Source organism: Perognathus longimembris, chromosome 6 (genome assembly GCF_023159225.1).
Source record: "Perognathus longimembris pacificus isolate PPM17 chromosome 6, ASM2315922v1, whole genome shotgun sequence".
In the NCBI taxonomy this organism is placed as follows: Eukaryota; Metazoa; Chordata; class Mammalia; order Rodentia; family Heteromyidae; genus Perognathus; species Perognathus longimembris.
The window spans coordinates 67,577,354-67,603,822 of record NC_063166.1 but is presented as its reverse complement, the minus strand read 5'-3'; the positions used below and the strand labels follow the sequence as shown (position 1 = coordinate 67,603,822).

The window sequence follows — 26,469 nt, the reverse complement described above, 5'->3', positions numbered from 1 at the left end:
CAACCAAACCATAAAGCTTATTTAAGTCTACTGTACTGGTGAGCTAACCTGAACTAGTCACAAAAAGACTATCTCAACCTCAAGAGCTAGGTTGCCAGGCATAGGTAGCTCACACTATTCCTACTCAGGAAGCTAAAAAGATTGCATTTTGAAGCCAGCAGAGGCAGGAAAGTCCCTGAGATTCTTATCTCCAATTTACCACCAGAAAACCAGAAGTTGTGCTGTGGCTCAAAGTGGTACTAGCCCTTGGACAAAAAGCTCAGGCTGGGAATATGGCCTAGTGGTAAAGTGCTCGCCTTGTATACATGAAGCCCTGGGTTTGATTCCTCAGCACCACATATATAGAAAAAGCCAAACACTCTTTTCTTTTCTTTTTTTGGCCAGTCCTGGGCCTTGGACTCAGGGCCTGAGCACTGTCCCTGGCTTCTTTTTGCTCAAGGCTAGCACTCTGCCACTTGAGCCACAGTGCTACTTCTGGCCGTTTTCCATATATGTAGTGCTGGGGAAACAAATCCAGGGCTTCATGTATATGAGGCAAGCACTCTTGCCACTAGGCCATATTCCCAGCCCAGAAGTGGCATTGTGGCTCAAGTGGTAGAGTGCTAGCCTCGAGCAAGAAAGAAGCCAGAGACAATGCTCAGCTGAGTTCAAGCCCCAGGACTGGCAAAAAGCAAAACAAAACAAAACAAGCTCAGGGACAGCACCCAGGCTGAGTTCAAACCCCACAACCTCCCCCCCCCACACACACACACCCTAGTTCTAAATAAGGTCACAGGCACAGAATATCTATGTTTCACTTCTTACCAAGTAACTTCTCAGCTGACAGCACCCAACAATGTCTTCACAAACTCCACATCCTCTTAAAGTATCTTCTTATACAGGACGAAGGCACAAGTTCCTTTTCAAGGTGTGTTAACATTTCAAGGAAGGTATACCATTTAACTTCCAGAGAAAATAATGTAAAAACCCTGTCAAAATCAAATTGGATTTCCAGAGTCCAGAATAATGGCTAAGTGCTCTAAAATGATAAACAAAACGACTTTCCACCCATTTAACTTTATTTCACACTTTGAATCCATTTATAGAGATATAGGACTTCATAAATGAAGAAAAAATGGTGTCAACTTTTCCTGTAAACTGAGTTTGGGCTAATTACCCTCTAAACCTACTTGTAGAAAAAAACAAACATTTTGGTCAAGTATGGTCATCAAGCACTACTCTGCTGTACTTTCAAGAGGAAATGGGCAGTCTGGCTGTCAATTTAAAACAGCAGGAGGCGAAGAAGCCTAAGAAGTACAATGTGAAGAAAGAAAGGAAGTAGACCAAGAAAAAAAAGCCTATTCATAAGAAAATTCTATGAGTCCTAGTTTAAGAAAAAAAGCGTATGCTGGGCGCTGGTGACTCATGCCTGTAATCCTAGCACCTCAGGAGGCTGAGATCTGAGGACCACAGTTCCAAGTCAGCCCAGGCAGGAAAGTCTATGAAACTCTTATCTCCAATTATCCACCAGAAAACTGCAAGTGGCACTATGGCTCAAAGTGGTAGAGCACTAGCCTTAAGCAGAAGAGCTCAAGAGCAGTGCCTAGGCCCTGAGTTCAAGCCCCACAAACAACAACAAAAAAAGCATAGGTACTTAACTACTAGAACCCAAATGCTTATAGTCAGGGCAAGACAAATTCCAGAAGACATAACACTCTTGAAATACAGAATTTTATTTAGAAACTGTTAAAAGTAGAAAAAAACCCTGTCAGGAAAGACCAGGTGGAAAATGGGTTCCCAATAAAATGGAATTTTCGGGCAACAAAAGTCTAAAAGGCCACAAAAGAGAAATAGCACCACTGTCCTTTCAACAATGGCTGGTTACTTGCATTTTTGGCATTGTTAATCAATGAATCTGGGTTTCCCTCTGAATTCCACACGAAGCATGCACTACACAACAATTTTATCATAAAATACCTTGCTTTCTACACACATTTTAGGACAAGCTACCACCAGAAACAAATCAATACAAACACATCAGGGACTGAACAATCTCAGTAGTGGGTGAAATACATTTTGCAGAATTCTGCCAAACAAAGGGACTGACTAGGCCAGGGGCAAAGCAAATGAGGGAGAAGGAATGAAATCTTTTAAATATTAATAATTAATTCAGACACAGTACTGTATTTTCTGCGAAAGAAAACTGACATTTAGTAACACACTAGTGAATTTTATCTCCAAAGAGATTAGTGCACTGGCAAAGTATCCAGATAACAGTGGAGAGCTGTGAACAGCAGATGTGGAAAACACCCCAGCCTTGTAGAGCCCAAGGTAACGATGGCCGTCAATGGTCACTCCCTGTGCCAGAGTTCCCGCAAGAACCTGCAGCGGCATCACCTGCCTGCTGTACTTCCAACACTAAGCAGCAAACTGAAGGAGCCAAAGAGGAGCCCCCAGTGGACAGAGGGAGCAGAGAAGAGAAACATGTTCAATGTAAACTTTAAAAACAGTAAAATGGGACACAACTCCCATTTGAATCCCAGAGATGTGGGCAAGTTCCCAAAAGTAGTTGTTAGATTAAAAAAAAAAAAAAAAAAAACTGGGGCTGGGAATGTGGCTTAGCAGTAGAGTGCTTGCCTAGCATGCATGAAGCCCTGGGTTCGATTTCCTCAGCACCACATACACAGGAAAGGCTGGAAGTGGCACTGTGGCTCAAGTGGCAGAGTGCTAGCCTTGAGCAAAAAGAAGCCAGGGACAGTGCTCAGGCCCTCCTTAGTCCAAGCCCCAGGACTGGAAAAAAAAAAAACAAAAAACTGGGCATATCTCATTTCTCAAAAAACACAATACAAAGCAATTTCAAGGATAATTGGAAAAAATCAGAAGACTCCATCAATGAAAATCTAGGTCTTCACCTCAAACCATCTCAGGGTTGAAACACACTATTCACCCAGGCAGCCATGCCACTTGCTTATAGCAAGTGCGTCTGGCCGATGGCACCAAATGGCCTTACAGAGCAATTTTTTAGACTTCACTTTGGGGCCAAAGATATGGCCTGCGAGGATCCAAGCAGCCCTGTAAGGCCTGAGACAGCAGGCGCCAAAGGTCCCAAAGTCTGGCCCCTCCTTCCCAGACCACAAAGTCAGACACATGATATCTCCTGTCATGTTCATTTTCTATTTTGAAATATGGAAGCATATTTTAAATACTCTTAAGGCATTTATTTATTAAAACGTTCTTTGCCAGGATTTCACATTAGCTTAAAATTCAATTCAGTCTTTACATGTCTCTACTGAGGCTGCCACCTCAGTGTTACATCAAACACCTTCTTCAGCAATCAGTGTGACCAGTGTCCACACGCTGAGCCCCATGGTCAGCCTCTCTGTTCCCAGGTGAACCAACTAGATGTTAATACTGCTTCTGCTATAAGCTCCTAACTCAAACTTATTGGAAAAGGAGTGAAACTTCTGCAAAGTGCACTTTTAAGAAGAGGTACTTTTTGCTTATGAAAAGAAACCAGTGAATCCTCTAGGAATAATAAAAGGGAGTATTTTACAGTTAAGCACATGATTTTGGAGTGAAGAATTCAATGTTGATCTGCTGGTCCAGGCTGTTAATACTCTTCTTGCTCTTCCTGTGGGCCCCCTTCATCAGGTATCACAAAGCCTTCCTGAAATGGGAACATGCAAGGAGAAAACTTACTCGACTGTGAATATGACTCATTTCTACTATAGCTCACTTTCTTCACACTTAAAGCCTCTTCAATTAGGTATTTGTCTCTACCACATTTCAAGCACATACCACACACAAGTGACTAGCACTTATTTTTGGACAGTAGACTTGCTTCTTAAAGGCAAAACAGAGAACAATCACATTTACCCTCAAAATTGTGTGTGTGTGTGTGTGTGAGAGAGAGAGAGAGAGAAAGAGAGAGATGGGGGGAAGGAGGGAGAGAGGGAGGGAGGGAGGGAGGAAAAAAGAGAGAAAAAGCATATACATGTGCTGGCACAGTGGCCTGAACTCACAACCAGTGCACTCTGTCACCTGAGCCACATTTCCACTTCTAGCTTTTGCTGATCCTCTACCACTTAAGCCGTATCTCCACTTTTGGCTTTTTGCTGACTAACTAGAGGTAATATTCTCCCAGATTTGTCTGCCTAGGGTGCTTCTGAACCTTGGTCCTCAGATCTCAGACTCCTGAGTAGCTAAGATTGTAAGTGTGAGTCACCAATGCCTGATTCTCTCAAAAAACTTTTGAAAATGTTTATCGTTTATCTGATCTCATGTTACCAAATGTAAACTTACAATATGTGCTGTTGATTATAGCTCAATTATTTTTTAAAAGGCTAAAGAAAATATCATGTAAACACGTACATCTGTGGCATAGAGAATGTCTACAATCCTCTGCAATACAGGGTCATTTTCCCCCTCATTCTCCTGGCAAATCAGTTCAATGTTCCTTAGCTTTCCGAAGTAGAAATCTCTCTCTTTCTCCAAATCTTCCACAGTAAGTTTCAATACTTTGACCTGCATAAAACATCAAAAAGGGTGAGATACCTGACATTAATAAAATAGCACACAAACTTCTAGCCCAAAAGATATGGTCTTTGATCAAACTCAAACAGACCGAAACCCAGTTCAGTTTAACATTCGTCATCTTCATTCAGTCCCAGTTAAACAGGATATATGCAATTCAAGGCAACCCTGACTATAACTGCTTCCAGAAAAGGGCAGATTGACACTATATATATCAAAACATTTTAGTAACTCTTAAAAACTGAAAAAGAGAAAAGAAAAAAATTGAATAAGCCTGGGACAAATATAGAAGTAGAATCCCAACCCATCACTTTCCATAATCCTCACCTGGGGTTGGATTATAGGCTGGCACCAAGTAACTGTTCCCCAGCTACACTTCTAGTGCAAGCCATGTCTTCCATGCCTTGGTATTCTCCCTAATGTTTAGCAGCAATTTGCCCAGAATAATTGCAATGAATAATTACAATGGTCAATGCTGAGTAAGAAAGAAGAACCTTCTATATACCTCAGTTAAGTCAAGCAAACTCAATCCCCAATTGAGCAGTTAGTGGCCTGTGCCTTGAAGCCAGACACACCTAGGTTGGGTGAGTAAACACTCCAGTTATTCAGTAACCCTGCTTTATCTTTGACTTTATGGATCCCAGAAACCTACAACTGATTTCCAAACAGACACTGAATTTCTGTCACACTAGAATCAGAAGAGCACAGAAACACCTGACGCTTGGCCATCCCCACTAGGCTTGTTCCCACACTACAGCTGTGTGCTGTGTGGCAAGGTCTACTCTGTAGGGGTCAAGCCTCCCTGATCCCTGCAGCGCTGGAAACCCCACAATGACACATGCTGGACACAGAAACTGCCCACCTGCTGCATCAATTCAGCTGCTTCATCATCCCCATTGCCCACACCAGGATTCTTTCGCACCACCCCTGGGCCAGCCTTAGGAGTCGCAGTAGTTCTCTGTGTTGAAATGGGCCTTGGTGGAGCTGAGAAGATTAAACATTAAGAGACATTTCAAAAACAAACAGAATTCCACAAGATGGCAAAGGAAGGCTGTGACCAACTGCTTTCTACAAATGTTCAGCACATGCTAAAAAGCCCCAGCATGCAAGACAACATCCATTTGTCAAAAGTGGTTTTTGGGGCTGGGGATATAGCCTAGTGGCAAGAGTGCCTGCCTCGGATACACGAGGCCCTAGGTTCAATTCCCCAGCACCACATATATAGAAAACGGCCAGAAGTGGCGCTGTGGCTCAAGTGGCAGAGTGCTAGCCTTGAGCGGGAAGAAGCCAGGGACAGTGCTCAGGCCCTGAGTCCAAGGCCCAGGACTGGCCAAAAAAAAAAAAAAAAAAGTGGTTTTTGCCAGGTCCCACTGGCTCACATCTGTAATTCTAGGAACTTGGAAGGCTGAGATCTGAGGTTCACAGTTTGAAGTCAGCTGGGCAGGTGGTCCCTGAGTTACTTTATCTCCAATAAATCACCCAGAAAGCCTGAAGTAGAGCTGTAACTCAAGTGGTAGAACACTAGCCTTGAGTACAAAAGCTCAGGGACAGTACTCAGAAATTCAAGTCCCAGGACCAAGACTCCAAAAAAGTGGTTTTTATCCTGACAGCCCACTGAAGTGTCTTTTTCTTCCAAAACTGGGAGTCTAACAGCATCTGACATTTGTTCTCACTCACTGATGGGTGAACTACACCTGAGCCACACTCCCAACCCTCTGAAGTACCAATTTGGGGTGTTTTTTTTGGCCAGTCCTGGGGCCTGAACTCAGGGCCTGAGCACTGTCCCTGACTTCCTTTTGTTCAAGGCTATAGCATTCTACCACTTGAGCCACAGCGCCACTTCCAGCTTTTGCTTATGTGGCACTGAGGAATCGAACCTAAGGCTTTATGCATGCTAGGCAAGCACTCTACTGCTAAGCCACACTCCCAGCCCTGTGGTACCAATTTTAATGACACTCTTTTGTGCTAGGAGTAAGCTCTCTAGCAAGGCTTGTTCTCTGCTGTGAACAGACTATCATCTGAAAGAGGCATAGCCATTCTGGTGGGTATAGGTGAACTACATTAATATATCCCCAACAAAAGTCACAAAAAGGCAGCTTTAGAGCTAACAGCTAAATTTTCTGCTAGAAGAATATCTACCACAGTCCCAGCTGTTAGCGGTGGCTTCTGTGCCCCATAAGGAAAACTAGAACGCTCCTAACTCATGACCTCAGGAACCCTTGATTAGGATAATGAAGAAGTTGCCAGGTGCAGTAGTCCTGAGGCTTGAACTCGGGGCCTGGGCACTGTCCCTGAGCTTCTTTCACTCAAGGTTAGCACTCTACTACTTGAGCCACAGCGCCGCTTCTGGGTTTTTCTGTTTATGTGGTATTGAGGAATCAAACCCAGGGCTTCATGCATGCTAGGCAAGCACTCTACACCACTAGGCCACATTCCCCGCTGTGCTTTTTTTTTTTTTATTTGTTTTTTTCTTTTTTCTGTCTTTTGAGGGACTAAAGTGGGGATGTAGAAATGGAGGGGCAGAGTTTGAACAAATGCGGCAGTGGTACTCAGTAGATACTCTGTAGAAAATGAACTACGCAACTTGTGAATAGGGACGGGAAGATGAAACTGGGGGAAAGTGAAGGAAGCTGTGACATTGCCACCCCCCCCAAATGGATTCATTGCCTGACTTATGATACGATAACCCCTCTGTACAACACCTTAAAAATAAAATTATTTATTTAAAAAGGAAGACATCTGGGGCTGGGGATATAGCCTAGTGGCAAGAGTGCCTGCCTCGGATACACGAGGCCCTAGGTTCGATTCCCCAGCACCACATATACAGAAAACGGCCAGAAGCGGCGCTGTGGCTCAAGTGGCGGAGTGCTAGCCTTGAGCGGGAAGAAGCCAGGGACAGTGCTCAGGCCCTGAGTCCAAGGCCCAGGACTGGCCAAAAAAAAAAAAAAAAGGAAGACATCTATAAGATTGGAACAACCTGATCTCACTACTATGATACTTATGCTTTCCTTTCAGAAGGTGTTTAGAAGGGTGAGAAAAGAATCTCACTGACTAGAACTTAAAGATTTTTCTCAGGACATAAAGCAGATGAAACAGTAACCCCGTTAACTAATCTGTAAGTTAAAATAATCAAGAATAGCACTGGGGGAATGGCACAAGTGGTAAGAGCACCTACCTAGCAGCATCAAAGAAAAAAAGCCAGCCACTGACTGGTGGTGCACACCTATAATCCTAGCTACTCAGGAGGCTGAGATCTAAGAATGGTGGTTAGAAGCCAGCCCGGGGCAGGAAAGACTCTGAGACTCATATCAAATTAACTACCAAAAAGCTGCAAATGGAGCTGTGACTTAAGTAGTAGAATGTTAGCCTTGAGCAAAAGAAGTTCAGGGATAGCCCCCAGGCCCTGAGTTCAAGCTCTAGGACTGGCGCGCGCACACACATTAATCAAGAATGGGCTACCGAAATAAAAGTATCATTCCTAACTACTTTTTAATCGAGCAATTGTTTTGTCAACCATGTATGCTAATGCCAGGATTTTAATAACTAACCATAAAACTGGGCACTGCTAATGGCTCACACTTGTAATCCTAGCTACTCAGGAGGCTGAGATCTGAGGATCACAGTTCAAAGCCAGCCCAGGCAGGAAAGTCCTTGAGACTCTTATCTCCAATTAACCACCAGAAAACTGGAGGTGGCACTGTGGCTCAAAGTGGTAGAGTGGTTGAACAAAAAAAAAAAAAAAAAAAAAAAAACTGAAGGATAGCACCCAGGCCTTAAGTTCAAGTTCCATGACAGACCAAAAAAGAGAGAGAGGAAATATCTAATCTTCCCAACATGCCAAAATAACCACAGTAGCAGATGTTTACTGTAGACGGCTCTTTTGTTATTTTTCTCCTAAAGACAAAATGTTTATTGCAACTCTCCACTCAATGTTATCACCATCTAAAATATGAAATATAAAGGTTCTCTAAGAAGTTGCCATTCTACATGGGAGAAAAGATGGATGAATGTATCACATCAGGGAAGGGAGGGGGTGGTACAGCTACTAATGCTTAAAGTCACTAATAGCTACAGAGTCATGTTATTCTTCTAACAATTAGACTAAGTCTGTAAGTATTTTTGGCCTGCTTTACCCCAAAAAGGATTTAAGGCTGCTTTATTTTTTGAAGTAGCCTTTCAGTTGCTCATAGGTCAATTTCCTGTTTCAAAGAATTTAAAAGATAAGTCATTTTAAAATTATTTTATCTAATAGTAAACTTCTTTTACATGACTGCACATTCTATTTCTTAAGTGATTTGGACAAATGCTTTTGTTATGCAAGATAGTTTATAAATTGTTGGAGTTTCCTAAAAAAAAAAAAAAAAGAAGTTGCCATTCTAAACAACTAAAGAAAAAAAGCATGCAGTGTCTAGGCAATTAGAACCATTATATACTATTCATGGCAATAGTTCAACCGCTTTGGAAAACAGTGGCTCTGTTTTAAAGTGTTAGCTCTGCAAAAGGTTTAAAAGAGCTACCATGTGACCCAGGAATTCTACTCCACAGTACATAGAGAAATGAAAACATGTCCACCACATAGAAGCTATACATGAATCTTCACAACATAGGAACCAGAAAATCAGAAACATCTCAAATGACCATGAACTGATGAACAGCTAAAATGAGGTATAGACATCAATGGAGTGCTAATAACTGATACAGCATTCTTACCATTTGAAACTTGAAAACAATACAATGAGCAAAAGAACCCAGACACAAAGACCACAAATGCAAGGTAGGATCTTGTATTCTATGGTATCATTTATACAAAATATTCAGAATAAGGCTGAGAATGTGGCTTAGTGGTAGAGTTTTGAAGGCCTGGGTCCGATTCCTCAGCACCACATAAACAGAAAAAGCCAGAAGTAGTGCTGTGACTCAAGAGGTAGAGTGCTAGCCTTGAACAAAAAGAAGCCAGGGACAGCGCTCAGGCCCTGAGTTCCAAGCCCTCAGGACTGGCCCAAAACAAAACAAAATATTTAGAACAGGCAAATCCAGACAGAAAATAGATTAGTGGTTTCTCCAGACTGGAGGAAGAGAGTGTTAGGAGAAAAAGAGAAGTGACTGCAATAGAACAAAGAAGTTTTCTTTTTAGGTGATGATTATATAACTCTTTGAATACACTAAATAAATAAAACACTTTAAACAGGTAAAGATGGTATGGCATATGAATGACATCTCCAATTCTTTTTTTTGAGATTTTCCTTCCTTCCCTCCTGTTTTATAAGTACTCAGCCCACCTGTTCTCTCTACCAAATTCATTAGTCTCTCTCAGGGTACTCTGGGACCTTAACTAATGTTCTTGCCATCTGGAAAAGGAGCAACAAGACTAGAAGACCAACCTTGCCCGAACATGAACACATCCCATGAACATACAACCAATAATTCCTGCAAATCACCTCCCTCTGCCTCCTAGTTTTTGCCAGCATCAGAGTGAGTCATTGTAGATTGAGCAGAAGAAGCTGTTCCTACAGGATGATGCAGACACCACTGAGCAGTCCCTGAGACCTACAAACTTCAGAATTCAAGCTGGATATTTAAATTCCTAAAGTTCTGTGACAGGCCCTTATTTTCTACATAACTAAAGCTCAAGAACAACTTTTGTGACAAGTCACAAATTTCCCCTTCTACAGAAAAGAAGACAACAGGCTCACCCAGATCTACCAAGAACAAGTGCAGATCTACCTTGTGACAAAACAGAAGGCATTAAAAAAAAAAAAGAAGAAGAAGAAGCCATTTTCCTTCCACATACCTGAGATTTTCTTGTGGAGATTCTCAAACTGATGCTCAAAAAATTCTGATTAAGCAAGCTGGTGTAAGAGGCTCATAGCTATAATCCTGGCTACTCAGGAGGATCAGATCTGAGAACTGTTAGTAAGAGACTCTTATCAACAATTAGCCTTCACAAGCCAGAATGGAGATGTGGCTTAAGTGGTAGAGCATCAGCCATGAGCAAAAAGGCCAAGCAAGAGTGCAAGGCTGAGTTCAAGGTGCTGCATCAAAAACAAAAACCCTCTGATTAAAGGCTGACGTATATTATAGCTCAGTATTAGAGCATTCCTCTAGCATGTACAAGGCCCTGACAGCAAACTATGCCAAAAAAATTGATTCAATGTTGAATAAATGAAATTACCAGGAGTTACTGGGAAGGTCAGGAAGGGATATTTTTGGTTTGGTTTTGTTTTTGTAAAGTTTTAGCAAGGATTTCTTTTAGTATGACAGGATAAAGTAAGGAGACATAGAAGAAGGAGGAAAAAAAAAAGATATTTCCTGCAGGAAATGAGAGTTAGAGACTACTGAGAGTTTTTTTTTTACCTGCACCACTAGAGCCAAGAGGTTTCTTGGGTTTATTCAGAGCTGGAGCAACAAGGGTGGGAGCCACTGCGGTTTCTTGACCTTGTCTGGCAGCTACAGGGTCATAGTCTTTTCCATCATAGTTCGCATCAAAAAATTTCTTGAACCACTGAACAAATTCAAAGTTGTCCTGAAACTTTCCTTTTACTAATTTATCCACAGGAATTATCTGCAAAGAAAAATCAAGGCTGTTTAGCAAAAGGAAAGGCTTTTTGGCAAGCACCAAACCTATCCACAGGTCAAATCAGTACAAAGCTCTGTCAAAGAAAGAAAAAATATTTTAGAGAACTTAGTGATAAACCCTTTAAAGTTAAAATAGTAAGTTCTTTTCATTTTGCCTTCAAAAAAGTACCAATATTAGCCGGGCACTGATGGGTCACTCTTGTAATCCTAGCTACTCAGGAGGCTAAGATATGAGGATCACAATTCCAAGCCAATCTGGGCAGGAAGTCTGTCTCCAATTAATCACAGAGAAAAAGCCAGAAGTGGTGCTATAGCTCAAGCGGTAGAGTACTAGCTGAGCAAAATGAGCTTTGGGACAGACAGCGCCCAGATCCAGAGTTGAAGGTCTAGGACCTGCAAAAAAATGCTGTAAGCAAAAAAAGCTTAGGGACAGTGCCCAAGTTCTGAGTTCAAGCCTTAAACATACACATATACTTAAGCCACACATTTTAAGATGTGATAGAGGTGTCACTGTACTATAAAGAAAAAAACAATCCATGGTCAGGCATGATACTGAACGCCTATAAACCCTGCACTCAGGAGACTAAGGAAGGAAGATCAAGTATGAGGCCAGCCTGGGCTACATAGCAAATACCAGACATGAAGTAGGGAATCTATAGTACAAACCAACCATACACATCTACAGTGAATTGTGAAAAACCTAAAAGAAAGAAAGAGGCCCTAACTGATAAGAGTACCAGCAAGACCCAAGACTGGCACAAAAAAAGAAAAATTAAACCTATCTGAAGAAATAAAATATACTTACTTTGTCAACACCCATTCTCTTAAAACCTGCTTGTAGTATTTTGAAGTTCTGGATATATTCATGTTCTAGCTTAGCTTGGAATTTCACTTTCTTCAAGGCAATAGAGCCAGGGAATAGCATGTCCATAAACTGACAATAGGCAGCACCTATATGAACAACAATAACAAAAATACAATAAAACTCACTAAATGTTACTACTAAAGAGGCATGCTGACTCAGACCTATTTACACCAAATATAATTTTTAAATTTACAAAGTGGACCTACAAAAACCAAAACCATCATTATCATTTGAATTCAAAGTCAACTTTTAAGATTCTATTAAGAAAAGTGGTTTTGAATTAAAGGTGTAGTTTAAGTGGTACAAGGCTTTGAGTTTAAGCCCAATACTCACACTGGAAAAAAATTTTTTTAAAAAACAAATGCAGCAGTAGAACTCACTAGATATGTTTGAAAATGAACTACACAATTTGGGGGGCGGGGGAGCATGGCAGACTAGGAGAGAGTGAGGGAAAGGGTGACATTGTCCAAAAAATGTACTAATCACCTGACTTATGTAACTGTAACCCCTCTGTACATCACCTTCATAGTAATAATTTTCAAAAAACTTAAAGAATATAATAAATAGTAACAAGAATAACACAAATTGAGACTCAAAAATTCAGTCTATATTTTTGGGGAGCTTTTTTCTGTGCTGGTCCTAGGCCTGGAACTCAGGGTCTGGGCACTGTTCATGAGCTTTTTTTTAACTCAAGGCTAGCGCTTTACCCCTTCAGCCAGAGCTCCACTTCCAATTTTTGGCAGGTTAATTGCTGATAAGAGTCTCAGGGACTTTCCTGCTCGGGCTAGCTTCCAACCGTGAGCCTTAGATCTTAGCCTCCTGAACAGTTAGGATTATAGGCATGAGCTACCAGCAACTGGCAGTTTCTTTCTCTCTCTCTCTCTGGCACAATTTTTAACACAAAACTTTACTGTTAAACTTTTACAATTTATAATGGAGGAGTGATTTCTGTAGAAAATTTCCCAGTGAAATCACCTTGTAACTGGAAGAAATGTAACTGTAAAGAATGAGTTTTAGCTCAAAAACTTAGAATTTGTGATCAGACTTTTTTATATATTAACTTCACTTAAACACTTAAAATCTCATAAGGCAAAAATCTCATACTTCCAAGCTCATATTTTACAACTGCTGTAGTTTGCTCTTGCTTAGATTTTTTTTCCCCTTAAGGCTGATGTTCTACCACTTGAGCCACACTTCCACTTCTAGTTTTTTGGTGATTAACAGGAGATATATGAGTCTCATGGACTTTTCTACCCAAGGTGGCTTTGAACTGTGATCCTCAGATCTCAGTCACTTTTAGGGGAAGAAGGGGTAAAGTTTGAGGCTTGAACTCTGGGCCCTGAGCTCTTCTGCTCAAGGCCATTGCTCTATAGCACTTGAGCCACTGTGCCACTTCCAGCCTTTTCTAAGTTGTTTATTGCAGATAAGAATCTCACAGACTTAAAAGTGGTGCTGTGGCTCATCTGGTAGAGCGCTACCTTTGAGTTGAAGAGCTCAGGGACAGCGTCCTGGCCCATAGTTCAAGCCCCACCACCGACAAAAAAAAAAAGAAGAAGAATCTCACAGACTTTTCTGCCCTAGCTGGCTTCAAACCACGATCGTCAGATCTCAGCCTCCTGAGTAGCTAGGATTATAGTTGTGAGCCACCTGTGCTCTATGATCTCAGCCTCTTGAAAAGCTAGTATTACAAGAATGAGCCACTAGCATGAGCCACTAGCAACTGTTTCTTTTTTTTTTTTTTTTTTTGGCCAGTCCTGGGCCTTGGACTCAGGGCCTGAGCACCGTCCCTGGCTTCTTACCGCTCAAGGCTCTGCCACCTGAGCCACAGCGCCCCTTCTGGCCGTTTTCCATATATGTGGTGCTGGGGAATCGAACCGAGAGTTTCATGTATAGGAGGCAAGTGCTCTTGCCACTAGGCCATATTCCCAGCCCCACTAGCAACTGTTTCTATGAAATACTTTAGAACTCCTCTTATGGCTCAAGTGGTAGAGCACTGGCCTAACACAAGCACAAGGCCAAGTTCAACCACCAATATCACCAATAAAAAAAACAAACAAGCAAACACGTGTTAGAAATAGCTCAGAATGTTGGGATGTCACATAGGAAAAGGACATCAACTCAAAAGGAACTCAGCAAGGCAAAGTTCACAACAGCAGAAGGATGTGCCAACAGCCAAAACTCTGGCAAGCAAACAGGAGAGGCAGGCTCTGTTCCCTTTTTATCCCTAACCTAGCTGGCTCTGCCCCTCTGCTTTGAGTGGTTAAACTCACGTTTACAATCTGCAAAAAGATGTAAATAATATTTAGGGAGCTTCTAACAGTATGCTTTAAAGTACTCAGGAAAAGGATGTAACTAAAATATAATTTAAAAGGACCAAACCATAAGGCTAAAGCAGGAACTTTTCAGAAAAACAATTCAAACATGGTCAAATTCTCTCACACTACACAATGGTGGCTCACACTTGTAATCCTAGCTGCTCAGAAGGCTCAGATCTGAAGATCGTAGTTCAAAGCCAGCCCAAACAAACAAAAAAAAGTCTGTAAGACTCTTACCTCCAATTAACTAACAGGAAAATGGAAGTGGCCTTGTGGCTCAAAGTGGAAGAGCACTAACCTTGAGCAAAGAGAGCTCAGGGACAGTGCCCAGGCCCCAAGTTCAAGCCCAAGACTCAACAAGAAAAAAAAAAAAATTCTCTCAAGATTAACCTTCAGAACAGAAGCAAACTACTTTTGACAAAAAAGATGCTGGGACTGGTATTATTGCCGAGTGGCAAGAGTGCTTGCCTCCCATACATGAAGCCCTGGGTTCAATTCCCCAGCACCACATATACAGAAAATGGCCAGAAGTGGCGCTGTGACTCAAGTGGTAGAGTGTTAGCCTGGAGCAAAAAGAAGACAGTGACAGTGCTCAGGCCCTAAGTCCAAGCCCCAGGACTGGTAAACAAACAAAAAGATGCTTTTCTCACACAAACTGAATTGAAATAAATTGTGTTGCTACAATAGGACAGAGGCAACCAATGGTCTTTTTGACAAAAGCAATCCCTCAGTCATTCTCTGTGGCCAGAAGTTTTTCTTTGATCACTATCTTCCAAAGTACAACTATGGAATGGAAAAGTGGGCCAGCCTCACCTTTTCTCACTACCAGAGCCAAGCAAAGGCTCCTGACAGTTTAGGCGCAGAAATCTCATGGTGCTGACAAAATGCAGCCACATCACAGGCAGTCAGCACAGTGACAAGAACCTCAGAGCTTTGCCCTCTCCTTTTTTTTTTTTTTTTTTGGCCAGTCCTGGGCCTTGGACTCAGGGCCTGAGCACTGTCCCTGGCTTCTTCCCGCTCAAGGCTAGCACTCTGCCACTTGAGCCACAGCGCCACTTCTGGCCGTTTTCTGTATATGTGGTGCTGGGGAATCGAACCTAGGGCCTCGTGTATCCGAGGCAGGCACTCTTGCCACTAGGCTATATCCCCAGCCCAGCTTTGGCCTCTCCTAAGAACCTATCACTACTTTTTAAATCTTGTGCTTATGGAAAACTCCAGTCTTCTTGATCCTCTGCTTATCAGAAGCAAAACAAGGATCAGGCACTAGTGCTAGAAATCATAGAAATATTCCTTTGGCCTTAGAAGGCATTGGGAGCCAAGGAAGCCCCTTTTCTCTCTGACTTCACTACCCTGACTACAGGTCTTTCTCAGGGCAGAGTCTGCAGCTCCTTCCATATGCTCTCATATTGGGAAGAACAGAAGTGGAACACAATGGGTACCGATGGCTCATGCCTGTAATCCTAGTAACTCAGCAGCTGAGATCTAGGAGCAAAGTTCAAAGCCAGCCTGGACATTCAAGTCTTTGAAACTCTGATCTCCAAATAAACACCAGAAAAACGGAAGTGGAGCTGTGGTTCAAAGTGGTAGAGGACCAGACTTGAGCAAAAAAGCTCAGGAACAGCACCGAGGCCCTGAGTTCAAAGCCCTAGGACCAACTAAAAAAAGAAAAGGGGTGGGAATATGGCCTAGTGGTAGCGTGCTTGCCTTGTATACTTGAAGCCCTGGGTTCAATTCCTCAGCACCACGTATATAGAAAAAGCCAGAAGTGGCACTATGGCTCAAGTGGTCCACGAGTGACAAAAAACAAACAAAAAAATCAAATGGTAGAGCACAAAAAAATCCACAAAAAACAAAAACAAATAAAAAAAAAAGAAAAGAAAAGCATGTGGGTTATGTGGTCACAAAGATCCAGGTTCAAAAATCAGGCTGTGCCCCATGTACAATGCCCTATCTGTAAAATAACATGTCCCCTCCAGAGATCTCCCCTCACCTACAAGATCTGTAACATAATACCTAAGAGCTATGACTACAAGGAACCTTCACTCAGCCAAACAGATGGGGCAGGTACTACTGCCATAATTTACACATGAAGAACTAAAATACCAAAAATGTGTCAAAGTCACATTCATTCTTGGGTCAGAGCAGAATGAAGTATCATCATGCCCAGGCCTATCAATGACAACTCCTGCCTGAATGAGATAAACCTAGAGCCAGATCGACACATGTACAAAGGAAAAGAGATCATGTTTTCCAGTTAACTGGAGATATACTCTAGAGTATATTTATAAAAAGAAAGTAACTCTAGGAAGAAATTGTTGGTGAAAAGCTGCCTCCAATGAAGACAAGGATGACCTCACCCCCAATTAGTCATAAATCACAAGGCAAACAAGTGCTTTAAAGGCCTTAAATGGGGGTATGAAGATGAATTTTGAGGAAACTAAAGGAAAATGGGGAGAACAGCAGCACAAAACTAAGGCTAATTACCTGTTAAGACTAAGAAAATAAGCTTTAATAAACTGATTCTTGCTGGGGAGCTAGTGGCTCAAGTATATAATCATAACTACTCAGAAGGCTGAGGATGTGTATCATAATTTAAAGCCAGCCCTGGCAGAAGTCTTGTGAGACACTTATCTGCAATTAACTAGCAAAAAGTTTGAAGTAGTGGGCTGGGAATATGGCCTAGTGGCTAGAGTGCTTGCCTCATATACATGAAGCCCTGGGTTCGATTCCTCAGCACCACATATACAGAAAAGGGCCAGAGGTGGCGCTGTGGCTCAAGTAGCAGAGTGCTAGCCTTGAGCAAAAAGAAGCCAGGGACAGTGCTCAGGCCCTGAGTCCAAGCCCCAGGACTGGCAAAAAAAAAAAAAAGGTTTGAAGTAGAAGTGTGTCTCAAGGGGTAGAGAGGGGCTGGGAATATGGCAGAGTGGTAGAGTGCTCACCTTGTATACATGAAGCCCTGGGTTTGATTCCTCAGCACGACATATATAGAAAAAGCTGGAAATGGTGCTGTGGCTCAAATGGTAGAATAGCTAGCCTTGAGCAAAAAGAAGCCAGGGACAGTGTTCAGGCCCTGGAGTTCAAGCCCCATGACTGGCAAAAAACAAATAAAAAAAATCAAGTGGTACAGCACCAGTCGAGCAAAAAAGCCAAGGAGAGTACAAGGCCCACAGTTCAAGTCCTAGTACCAGCACAAAAAAGACAAAAGACAAAACAAAAAATGGATCCTTGGAAAACACTTTTACTGTATATACCTTCATAAAGAGCCTCTATCTGAACATCAGTTATTACATACAACCTCACTGGGGAAATAATACAAATGAAAATAAGATTAAGAGCTGGGAGCCACTACTTGGGAGGCCGAGAACTGACTGTGATTTGAAACCAACCCCAAGTAGAAAAATCTGAGACTCTACATGTCTAATTAACCAGCAAAAAAGCTGAATGTAGCTGGGTGCCAATGAGTCACCCTATAATCCTAGTTACTCAGGAGACTTAGATCTGAGGGTCACAGTGCAAGGCCAGCTAGGCAGACAATCCAATAATTTGGGGAGGGGGGGGGCGTTAACAGTCCTGGAGCTTGAACTCAAGGCCTAGGCGCTGTTTCTGAGCTTTTTTTGCTCAAGGCTAGCACCCTGCCACTTGACCCATACATAGCTCCACTTCCAGCTTTTGCTGGTGCCCAACAGAGACTTCAGTAGAAACTCTAATTAACCAGCAAAAAAAAAATAGCCAGGTGGCCGGTGGCTCACACCTATAACCCTAGCTCTCAAGAGGCTAAGATCTGAGGATTCAGGTTCAAAGCCAGCCCAGGCAGAAAAGTTGTTGAGACTCTTATCTCCAATAAACTACTCAGAGAAAGCCTGAAGTGGAGCTGTGGCTCAAGTGGTAGAGCACTAGCCTTGAGCAAAAGCAGCTCAGGGACAGTGCCCAGTCCCTGAGTTCAAGCCCCAGGATGGGCAAAAAGAAAAAAAAAAGTGTTTCATAGACTTTTTTTCCTCTTGCTGGCTTCAACCACAATCCTCAAATCTCAGCCTCCTAGGTAGCTAGGATTACAAGCATGAGCCATTGGTTCTCAGCTAGAATTTTTCTTTATTCAGTAAGAATCTGTTTCTGGGCTGGGAATATGGCCTAGTGGTAGAGTGCTTGCCTTGCATACATGAAGCCCTGGGTTCAATTCCTCAGCACCACATATATAGAAAAAGTCAGAAGTGGCACTGTGGCTCAAGTGGTAGAGTATTAGCTTTGAGCAAAAAGAAGCCAGGGACAGTGCTCGGGCCCTGAGTCCAAGCCCCAGGACTGGTTAAAAAAATCAAAAAGAATTTGTTCTTTCCACCCTCTCTCCTCCTCCTCTCTCTCTGCTCCCCTCCTTCCCCAACCCCACTCCTGGCTCCCAAAACTCAGACTGGACCCAAAGCTAAATAAGCTCCATTAGGGCAAAACACGCACTTCCCCATTGAGCTATATCTCCAACCTCAAGGAAAGTATTTAAACAGTAACAGGACATACATCTCTTTTCTGGCATATTTCTGATCTTACCTCTTATCTGTTAAAGACACACTTTTTATAACCATGACTTTCTTTACCATTTTGCCATGAATGAACTCAGGGACAGTCAGAAGAACTCACAAAAGCTGAGACAAAACAAACTGATAAAACCTTTGTGAGAAATAATTATCAAGAGCCTAATATTTATGCCGTTTGTTCTAGTACTTCTACAAGTCACTGAGGATATAAAGGGGTTAAGACATAATAAAAGATTTTCTTTTAACTACCATTACATATGAGAAAATTAGAAAAACCCAAATATTGAAAACTTGGAATGAGATCAAATAACTCTATCAAATCTTTAGACTTTAAGAACACAGTGCCATTCAAAATAAGTATTTCCAAGTTACTGAATCAAAACACTGGAGAATACTCACAATATGTTAAATTTAAAAGGCTGGAAAAACACACACACACACACAACTATAAATACACAGTATATGAAGAGAAAGGCAACAAATAATCCAAATAGTAGTTTTTGTAAATAATGCCATTTTAAGAATTTTTTTCTACTACTTTTCCTAAGTATTATACTATTATACAATTAGTATATACAGAAAGAAGTAAATGTTCTTATTCTTGGGTTAAATTGTTAATACTTCTCTGGCAAGCTTTAGTTTGATAAAAATTGTGGCTGAAATGGCATTTCCTGGTGTTAATTTTGTTTCTTGGGAATAACAAACATCACTGATGAATTAGTATAAAAGCTAGAGGGCTGGGGGTTCTTTTCAATGGTACCGTACTTGCTTACTATGTGAGGCCCTAGATTCAATCCTCAGCAAAGAAAAATAAACCAAAATAATCATCATCATCATCAACATCATCTAGAATACATCAAAATTACTGTCCTCAAATAAAGCATTTGAAATCTAGCTGTGCAAGAATACAGAGTATGGTTCAGGCTGAAGTCTGCAGAAGTGGGTAGACACACAGGCCAGAAAATCTTCTTTTTAAGTTCCTTTTAGAAGATAAAGTAGGGTAGGACTGAGAAGCAGCACTATCATCTCTAGGTGGATCTTCAGGTAGATACAGGCTTGAACATTCCCAAAGAACCAGTAGGCTTCCCTAGAAAGGTAGTGAAATAGGTTTCTCTTACCTGAGCACAACTGTTCAATCTTTGTCAGATTCAACTGTAGAGACTCATTGATCCAGGCCAGCATATCATGTCGACTTAGGTTATCACTGGTTACTGACGTTGAATATACGTTCACTGCCATCTTCTACATGTGAGAAAAACAGAAAGGACTGAGTTACAGGTGCACATGCAAGGGAGGGCAACGAGGCTCAAGAACAAATCTGTGAGAACACTGAATTTTTAACCCTGGCCTCAATCCTCTAGGGGCCAAGCCAGAGCCACTAGGATTCCAGGATAAGCCTGGATGACTTCCATGCATAAAAATGGCCTGAAATAAATTCTCCAACATCACCCAGCCTAAAATTGAGGCCCCACTTTATGAGTGATATAAAATTATAAACTACAGGAGACACTAAGTAAAGGATGAGTGAGTGCTGTGTAAGAGGCTGATACACAAACAAGAACATATCCTTTCATAAAAACATCAGTCCCAGGGCTGGGGGAAGAGTTCAGTGGTAGAACAGTACCTAACATGCATGAGGCCCTGTTCAAACACAACCAAGTCTGGGGGGTACAATTCAATAGGAGACTACTTACCTAGCATGCACTAAGGCCCTGAATTTCATCCTCCAACCTACCCCCCAACCCCACCCACACACACAAATGTCCAAGTGGGGCTAGGAATATGGCCTAGTAGTAGAGTGCTTGCCTCACATACATGAAGCCCTCGGTTCAATTCCTCAGTACCACATATACAGGAAAAGCCCTAAGTGGCACTTTGGCTCAAGTGGTAGAGTGCTAGCCTTAAGCAAAAGAAGCCAGGGACAGTGCTCAGGCCCTGAGTTCAAGCCCCAGGACTGGCAAAAAAAAAAAAAAAAAAAAAGTCCAAGCTTTCTAACTCAAACATCAAAATGTTAATAGTAATTTTCTTTAGATGGACTTTCTTTAGTGGATTTTTTTAAAAAACCATTTTAAATTCTTTCTCAATTTTTCTTTAAAGACTGTACCCTGTACCTATGTTTCCAACTGGGAATGTAGCTCTGTGATACTGATTGCTTAGCATGAAAAGGCCCTGTCTGAAACATGGTCTTTCTATGCTGTCCAGGCTGGCCCCAAGATATCCCTCTGCCTCAGCCTACTGAGTACTTCAGACCACAGGCACACACAAACACACCAAGCTAAACTAGTCTCATTTAAGACAAGGAGGCTGAGATCTGAGGGCTGCAGTTCAAAGCCAGCCCAGGCAGGGAAGTCCCTGTGAGACTCTTATCTCCCATTAAACAATCAAAAACTGCAAGGAGAGCTGTAGTTCAAAGTGGTAGAGCTCTATCCCTGATCAAAGGAACTCTAGGACAGCACCCAGACCCTGAGTTCAAGCTCCACAACCACCCCCCCCCCAAAAAAAAAAATTCTCATGGACTTTCCTGCTGGCTTTGAACCACAATCCTCAGATTTCAGCCTCCTAAGTAGCTAAGATTACAAGCATGAGCCACCAGTACCTGGCTTAGAGTTCACACTGTAGTGGTAAGTCTGACAGTGAGAGCACAAAGTCCTGGTACCAGCACAGAAAAAAATAATGGGTCAGAAAAAAATTATCAACTTTTTCCAGAAAGCAAACCATCAACACTCTACATTTCCAAAATCACCTGAGGAAAACAATACAATCCAGTTCCCAAATCCACTAGGAAATTAATCCCTGCTTCCAAAGCACTTCATTCAGACCTCTATGGCTGGGAATACTACACTGAATTGATATGTCAAGATATTTCATTTTTCTTTTTTTCGCCAGTCAGTCCTGGGGCTTGAACTCAGGGCCTGGGTTCTGTCCCTGAGCCTCTTTGGGTTGAAGGCTAGTGCTCTACCACTTGAGCCACAGCACTACTTCCACCTTTTTCTGAGTAGTTTATTGGAGATAAGAGTCTCACAGACTTTTTCTGCCTGTGCTGGCTTCAAATAGTGATCCTCAGATTCTCAGCCTCCTGAATAGCTAGGATTACAGGCTCATTGAGCCACTGGTGCCCGGCTATATCAATTCATATCTAAACCACCCCCAGACCAGATTTGGGCCCAGAGGCAATCCACGCAACAGAAAACTAAGAATTTCAGACCAACCTGAGCACTTGGGTTTAAATAAGGCCACTACAATGTCCAGGGTAGAGACTCTCCCATTCATTCTATCTCCGCTGCCAAAAACAGTGCTTGAGACCTACCACACCATCTCTAATCAAGATCTAGTACAAATCCTTAAATTAGTCTCACAGGCTCTATATCTGTTTTTTCACAGCAGCCAGAAAGAATCTTCTGAATCACAAATTAGACCAAGTGTCTCTCCTTGGAATGAACAAATTAATGAAACACATACTTTGTACAGAATGCTACTATCAAGTACCATGGAGAAAGTTCCAAATAAGAAAGCGTGGTCCTAGGCTGAGCACTTGCAATCTAGCTTGGTGATATTTATGTATGTATTGGATACAGCCACGTGTCTCCTAACCACACCCTTGCTCAGAAAACGTTAATGGCCTTTCATCATCATATAATTTTAAACTCTTTCATTAGTACATTAATACCTGGTCCCATGTGTCCTACAAACTCTGCAGCCACTAAATATTGGGATGTGCAATAAACATCTACTGACTCGACCAATTAATTGGCTCTTCTGGGCAGTCAAAACACAGCATAGTTCTCAGAGCAACAGCCCCCACTCATCCTTCCTCAGTAAGAATTCAACTGCTTGGTGGCCTCAAGCAAAGATCCAGGAGGACCACACAAACCTCACCCTTTAAGGGCTCTTTGATCCAGATTTCTTCCACCATGAAAAACTGCCCTCTTACCTACCCAGGTCTCTACCTTCACCAGCTCTGCTAGCTGGCTCATTAAATAAAAAAAAAAAAATTTTTTTTTGGCCAGTCCTGGGCCTTGGACTCAGGGCCTGAGCACTGTCCCTGGCTTCTTTTTGCTCAAGGCTAGCACTCTGCCACTTGAGCCACAGCGCCACTTCTGGCCATTTTCTGTATATGTGGTGCTAGGGAATTGAACCCAGGGCCTCATGTATATGAGGCAAGCACTCTTGCCACTAGGCTATATCCCCAGCCCTCATTAATTCATTTTAATTCAGTGCTGGCTTTTCTCTCAAGAATCAGCCTGGGGGAGGAGGATACCACCAAGAAGAGCTATATATGACTTGGCTAAAATACCTTTATTTCTGGTTGCTAACGGCTCACCCATAAAATGGGTAAAACATTATCTTCTGCACAAAGTAATGGTGAAGATTGATAATCATAGTGAAAACATCTAACTCAAAAGCATGCTACATCCCAAGCTTTCCTATGGGCCACAAGCTGTGCCATGTTTGTAAGTTTGACACTCCAAAAAAAAAAGGGGGGGGGTGCTTTCTAGTTCTAGACCTGCATAAGAAAGCATGATATTATAGAGGTTAGCAGTCTAGACTCCAGAAGTACACATGCAGGTCCAGTCACTGGCTGAATAGCAGAAGACAGGTCACTTCATGGCTCAGTCTCAGAGTTCTCTCCATAATATGGAGAAGGGCTGAGGACTTCAACCAAAATGTGAGACTCTGGGACAGATCACTAGCACTGCAAAGAAAATAAAATGAGGGCTGGGAATGTGGCTTAGTAGTAGAGTGCTTGCCTAGTATTCTTGAAGCCCAGAGTTGATTCCTCAGTACCACATCAACAGAAAAAGCCTTAAGTAGGGCTGTGGCTCCAGTGATACAGCACTAACCCTGAGCAAAAGAAGCTAAGGGACAGTGCCCAGGCCCTGAGTTCAAGCTCCAGGACTGGCAAAGGAAGGAAGGAAGGAAAGAAGGAAGGGAGGGAGGGGACAGATACTATCTCTTAAAAACAGGGTAAGATATAATACCACATCAAGCACCTAACACAATGCCTGACACCCAAGTGCTAATTAACAAGGGGCTATCTTTATTATTTGAGAGACACCCCATCAAAGAGGTGGATGCCAGGCCAGACCTAACTTCCCTCCAGGGGCCTTAGGATCCTCATTTTCACAATGGACAGAGGTCAGGCTCTGCCCAGCAGCAACTGTGAGCAGCTAAGAAGCAGAAGCCAGGAAAAGCCCTGCTGACATCACCAAGGCAAGTTGTCTTCCCAGTATTTACAGAAATGGTCTTTGTCCAAATGGATTGGTCCATGTACTCATTTTGTTCTAATTTCCTAGCTCTCCCCCCTCGACACCCCCCCCCCCAGGTAGACTCCAGAAAGCATGTCTTTGCCTGCCTACTCTTGGGTGTAAAGCCAGCACTTAACCGGGAGGGAGGCACAAACACCCTCTGAAGAAAAAGGAATCCAAAGAGCTAGCTTATGTTTTGCCACACACCGCGCGCTAAGACTTCCCCTACTTTATATGACCGTCCCCATTTTCCAGATGAAGAAGCTGAGGCCCAGAGAGGGCAAACACCTCCCTAAGGGCGGATAGCCGGGAATCGATCGAACCCAGGGCTGCATGCAAATCCCGTCTCCCCACGTTCCGGGTCTACGAGGAGCTCCAGCAAGGCCCACCTCGCCTAGGGCCCAGAACACTCCCACCCCTCGCCCAGTGTCCCGCTTCCAACACACTCCTCGCCCGAGGCTCACCCTACCCCCACCCCACCACACCCCTTCCCCAGTCCACCGGCCTCAGGGCCTTCGCCGCAGCGGGAGCTCCTCACCCCACCGCCTCCAAGCCCCCACGCCGCCTCGTAGGAGCCCGCACTTCCGGCCCCAGCCCCAAGGCCCGCCCCCCAGCAGAGAGGAACGCGCGCCCCCCCAGGCAAGGCCGCGCGCGCCGGGTCACGGCCCCGCCCTTCCCCCCATCCGGCCTGAGCGGCACCGCTGTGTGGAGCAGCGGCCCACCGGGCCTACCCGGCCCAGGCCCTCAGTGCCGCCGAATCCACAGCTGCCGCCCCAGGCCCGCTAGTCGACTCACCGGCTCTCAGCAGAACCGCGTCCCCTACCCGCGCCCGGCTCAGGTTCCGTCTTCGTCTGTTCAAACCGTCCGACCCCGCCCGCCCGCGCGATGACCTCACACGCTCCCCCCACCCAGTGACGCGCCTACGTAAAAACTCGTCACCCGCCACCGGCTCCTTTTATAGAGAGGGACCCGGCCGCGCGCTGAGGGCGGCGGAGTCTTTGACTGACAGCCGGGGCGGGGCAGTGACTGTGCACGTGGTCGGCCTCAGCCAATGAAGCCCTGCCACTGCTGGGCGTAACCCCGCCCCGAAGGCGGGGATCCAGTCACACTTTCTCCACCGCAATAGCCAAAAAAGAAAATTCGTTTTTACAATGAATTTCTACAAAGATGGCCTACTGTACAAAGATGTTTCACCACAGGAACGCGTTCTGGGACCACGCTATCTGTAAGGGCTCTGTAATATAACGTTTATTTTCCTTCTGGTGCTAGATAGTGTCTTGTTTATACCTTTGTCTGCCTTCTCATAAACTCCAAAGAAGCCATCACTTTCATATTCCAGTTTCCAGCTGTGTCCCAGTTCCTGTACCTACATTCTCATTAGAGCTTTGATAAGAGGATGAATTACACTATTTTACAGCAAACAGGATCAGATCAGGCAACTGATTTGCCCAAAATCAAAGGTTTCAGGCCTTTTTCTTTGACAGCATGTAATTTTTGCGTGTATGCAACAAATATTTATTTTCCCCTAACCAAACAGGCCCTAGGGATTTGATGCTGAGCTGAAACCAGGCACAGTCTCTCTGACCTTCTCAACTTTCCAGTCCTACACAGAAGGTAAACAGGACAAAATTTAATGATACAAATCCCTGATTTAATGACAAATCAGATTGAGAGGTAGCCAGAATGGTATGTGGCAGGAGTGCTGGTACTTACGCTGGGGGAGCAGGTTCTCAGAGGCACTTTGCAGGCCAAATTTCACCCAGTTAATTGCGAAGTGCAAAGATATTCAAAGAAGGTAGGGATTTGAGGCAGGAGCTATTTATCACAGAGGACACGCCCATTTTTCTAACTATCACAATATACTGCTAGCTTCGATTGTATATGACACTCTGAGACACTTTCCATAAAACATGAGGAATTGCCAAAAGGGTTGGAGTAGGAAGAACCTATAACCAACTATGGTAGCAATAGTAGAGCAGTAGCATGGTGAAGCATCTGGGGTTAAGGTCCTTGCTTAACATGTTCAAGGCTTAGGGTTTCATCTCCAACACTTTGGGAAGCATTTTAAAATCTCCCAGGGTATGCACATCTTAATCTGACCCAGATAACCTTGGCCAGCTTTCCCTTCAGGGAGGAGTGGACTGAGCAGGTAGCAAGCACTCCCATCTCTTTCGTGGCTGTAATGAGAGGGTAGGTGAGTTTTTACAGGCCTTTGCTCAGAAACCTGTGATTCTGTGTATCCAAAACCAGGTCTACCCTCTACTCTGGCCCTAGAGCACTTCCTGTTTTTTCCTTTTGGTGGTCTAAGGGATTCTTGAATCTCTGGCTCTCACTTTTCAGGTAAGCTACGACCCATCTCCACCGATTTCATCCCACACTCTAGTAGTGCCCCCACTTCCAAGCAAAATGGTTTATAGATAATGCTGAGAGTA

The 26,469-nt window shown here is 43.3% G+C and overlaps 1 protein-coding gene across 1 annotated transcript; it reads right to left on the bottom strand.

The window, feature by feature from the left end:
• Positions 1 to 1,693: 1,693 nt before the first annotated feature.
• Positions 1,694 to 24,976, bottom strand: Mapre1 (microtubule associated protein RP/EB family member 1). Its single transcript, XM_048349014.1, has 7 exons — positions 24,833 to 24,976; positions 19,910 to 20,033; positions 11,894 to 12,039; positions 10,867 to 11,074; positions 5,375 to 5,496; positions 4,351 to 4,503; positions 1,694 to 3,646 (listed from the first exon to the last, which is right to left on the bottom strand). The coding sequence occupies exons 2-7, from the start codon at positions 20,028 to 20,030 to the stop codon at positions 3,590 to 3,592; spliced, it is 807 nt and encodes a 268-aa protein (XP_048204971.1). The 5' UTR covers positions 20,031 to 20,033; positions 24,833 to 24,976; the 3' UTR covers positions 1,694 to 3,589.
• Between the last annotated feature and the right edge of the window lie 1,493 nt (positions 24,977 to 26,469).

Bases quoted from the DNA above. Each gene is read 5' to 3' on its own strand.
- Mapre1 (XM_048349014.1), bottom strand. From the start codon at position 20,030: ATGGCAGTGAACGTATATTCAACGTCAGTAACCAGTGATAACCTAAGT. The intron at 12,040-19,909 runs GTAAGAGAAACC...TTGTTCATATAG, and splicing joins GATTGAACAGTTGTGCTCAG to GTGCTGCCTATTGTCAGTTT. The intron at 5,497-10,866 runs GTAAAAAAAAAA...TAATCTTCTCAG, and splicing joins TCTTGGCTCTAGTGGTGCAG to CTCCACCAAGGCCCATTTCA.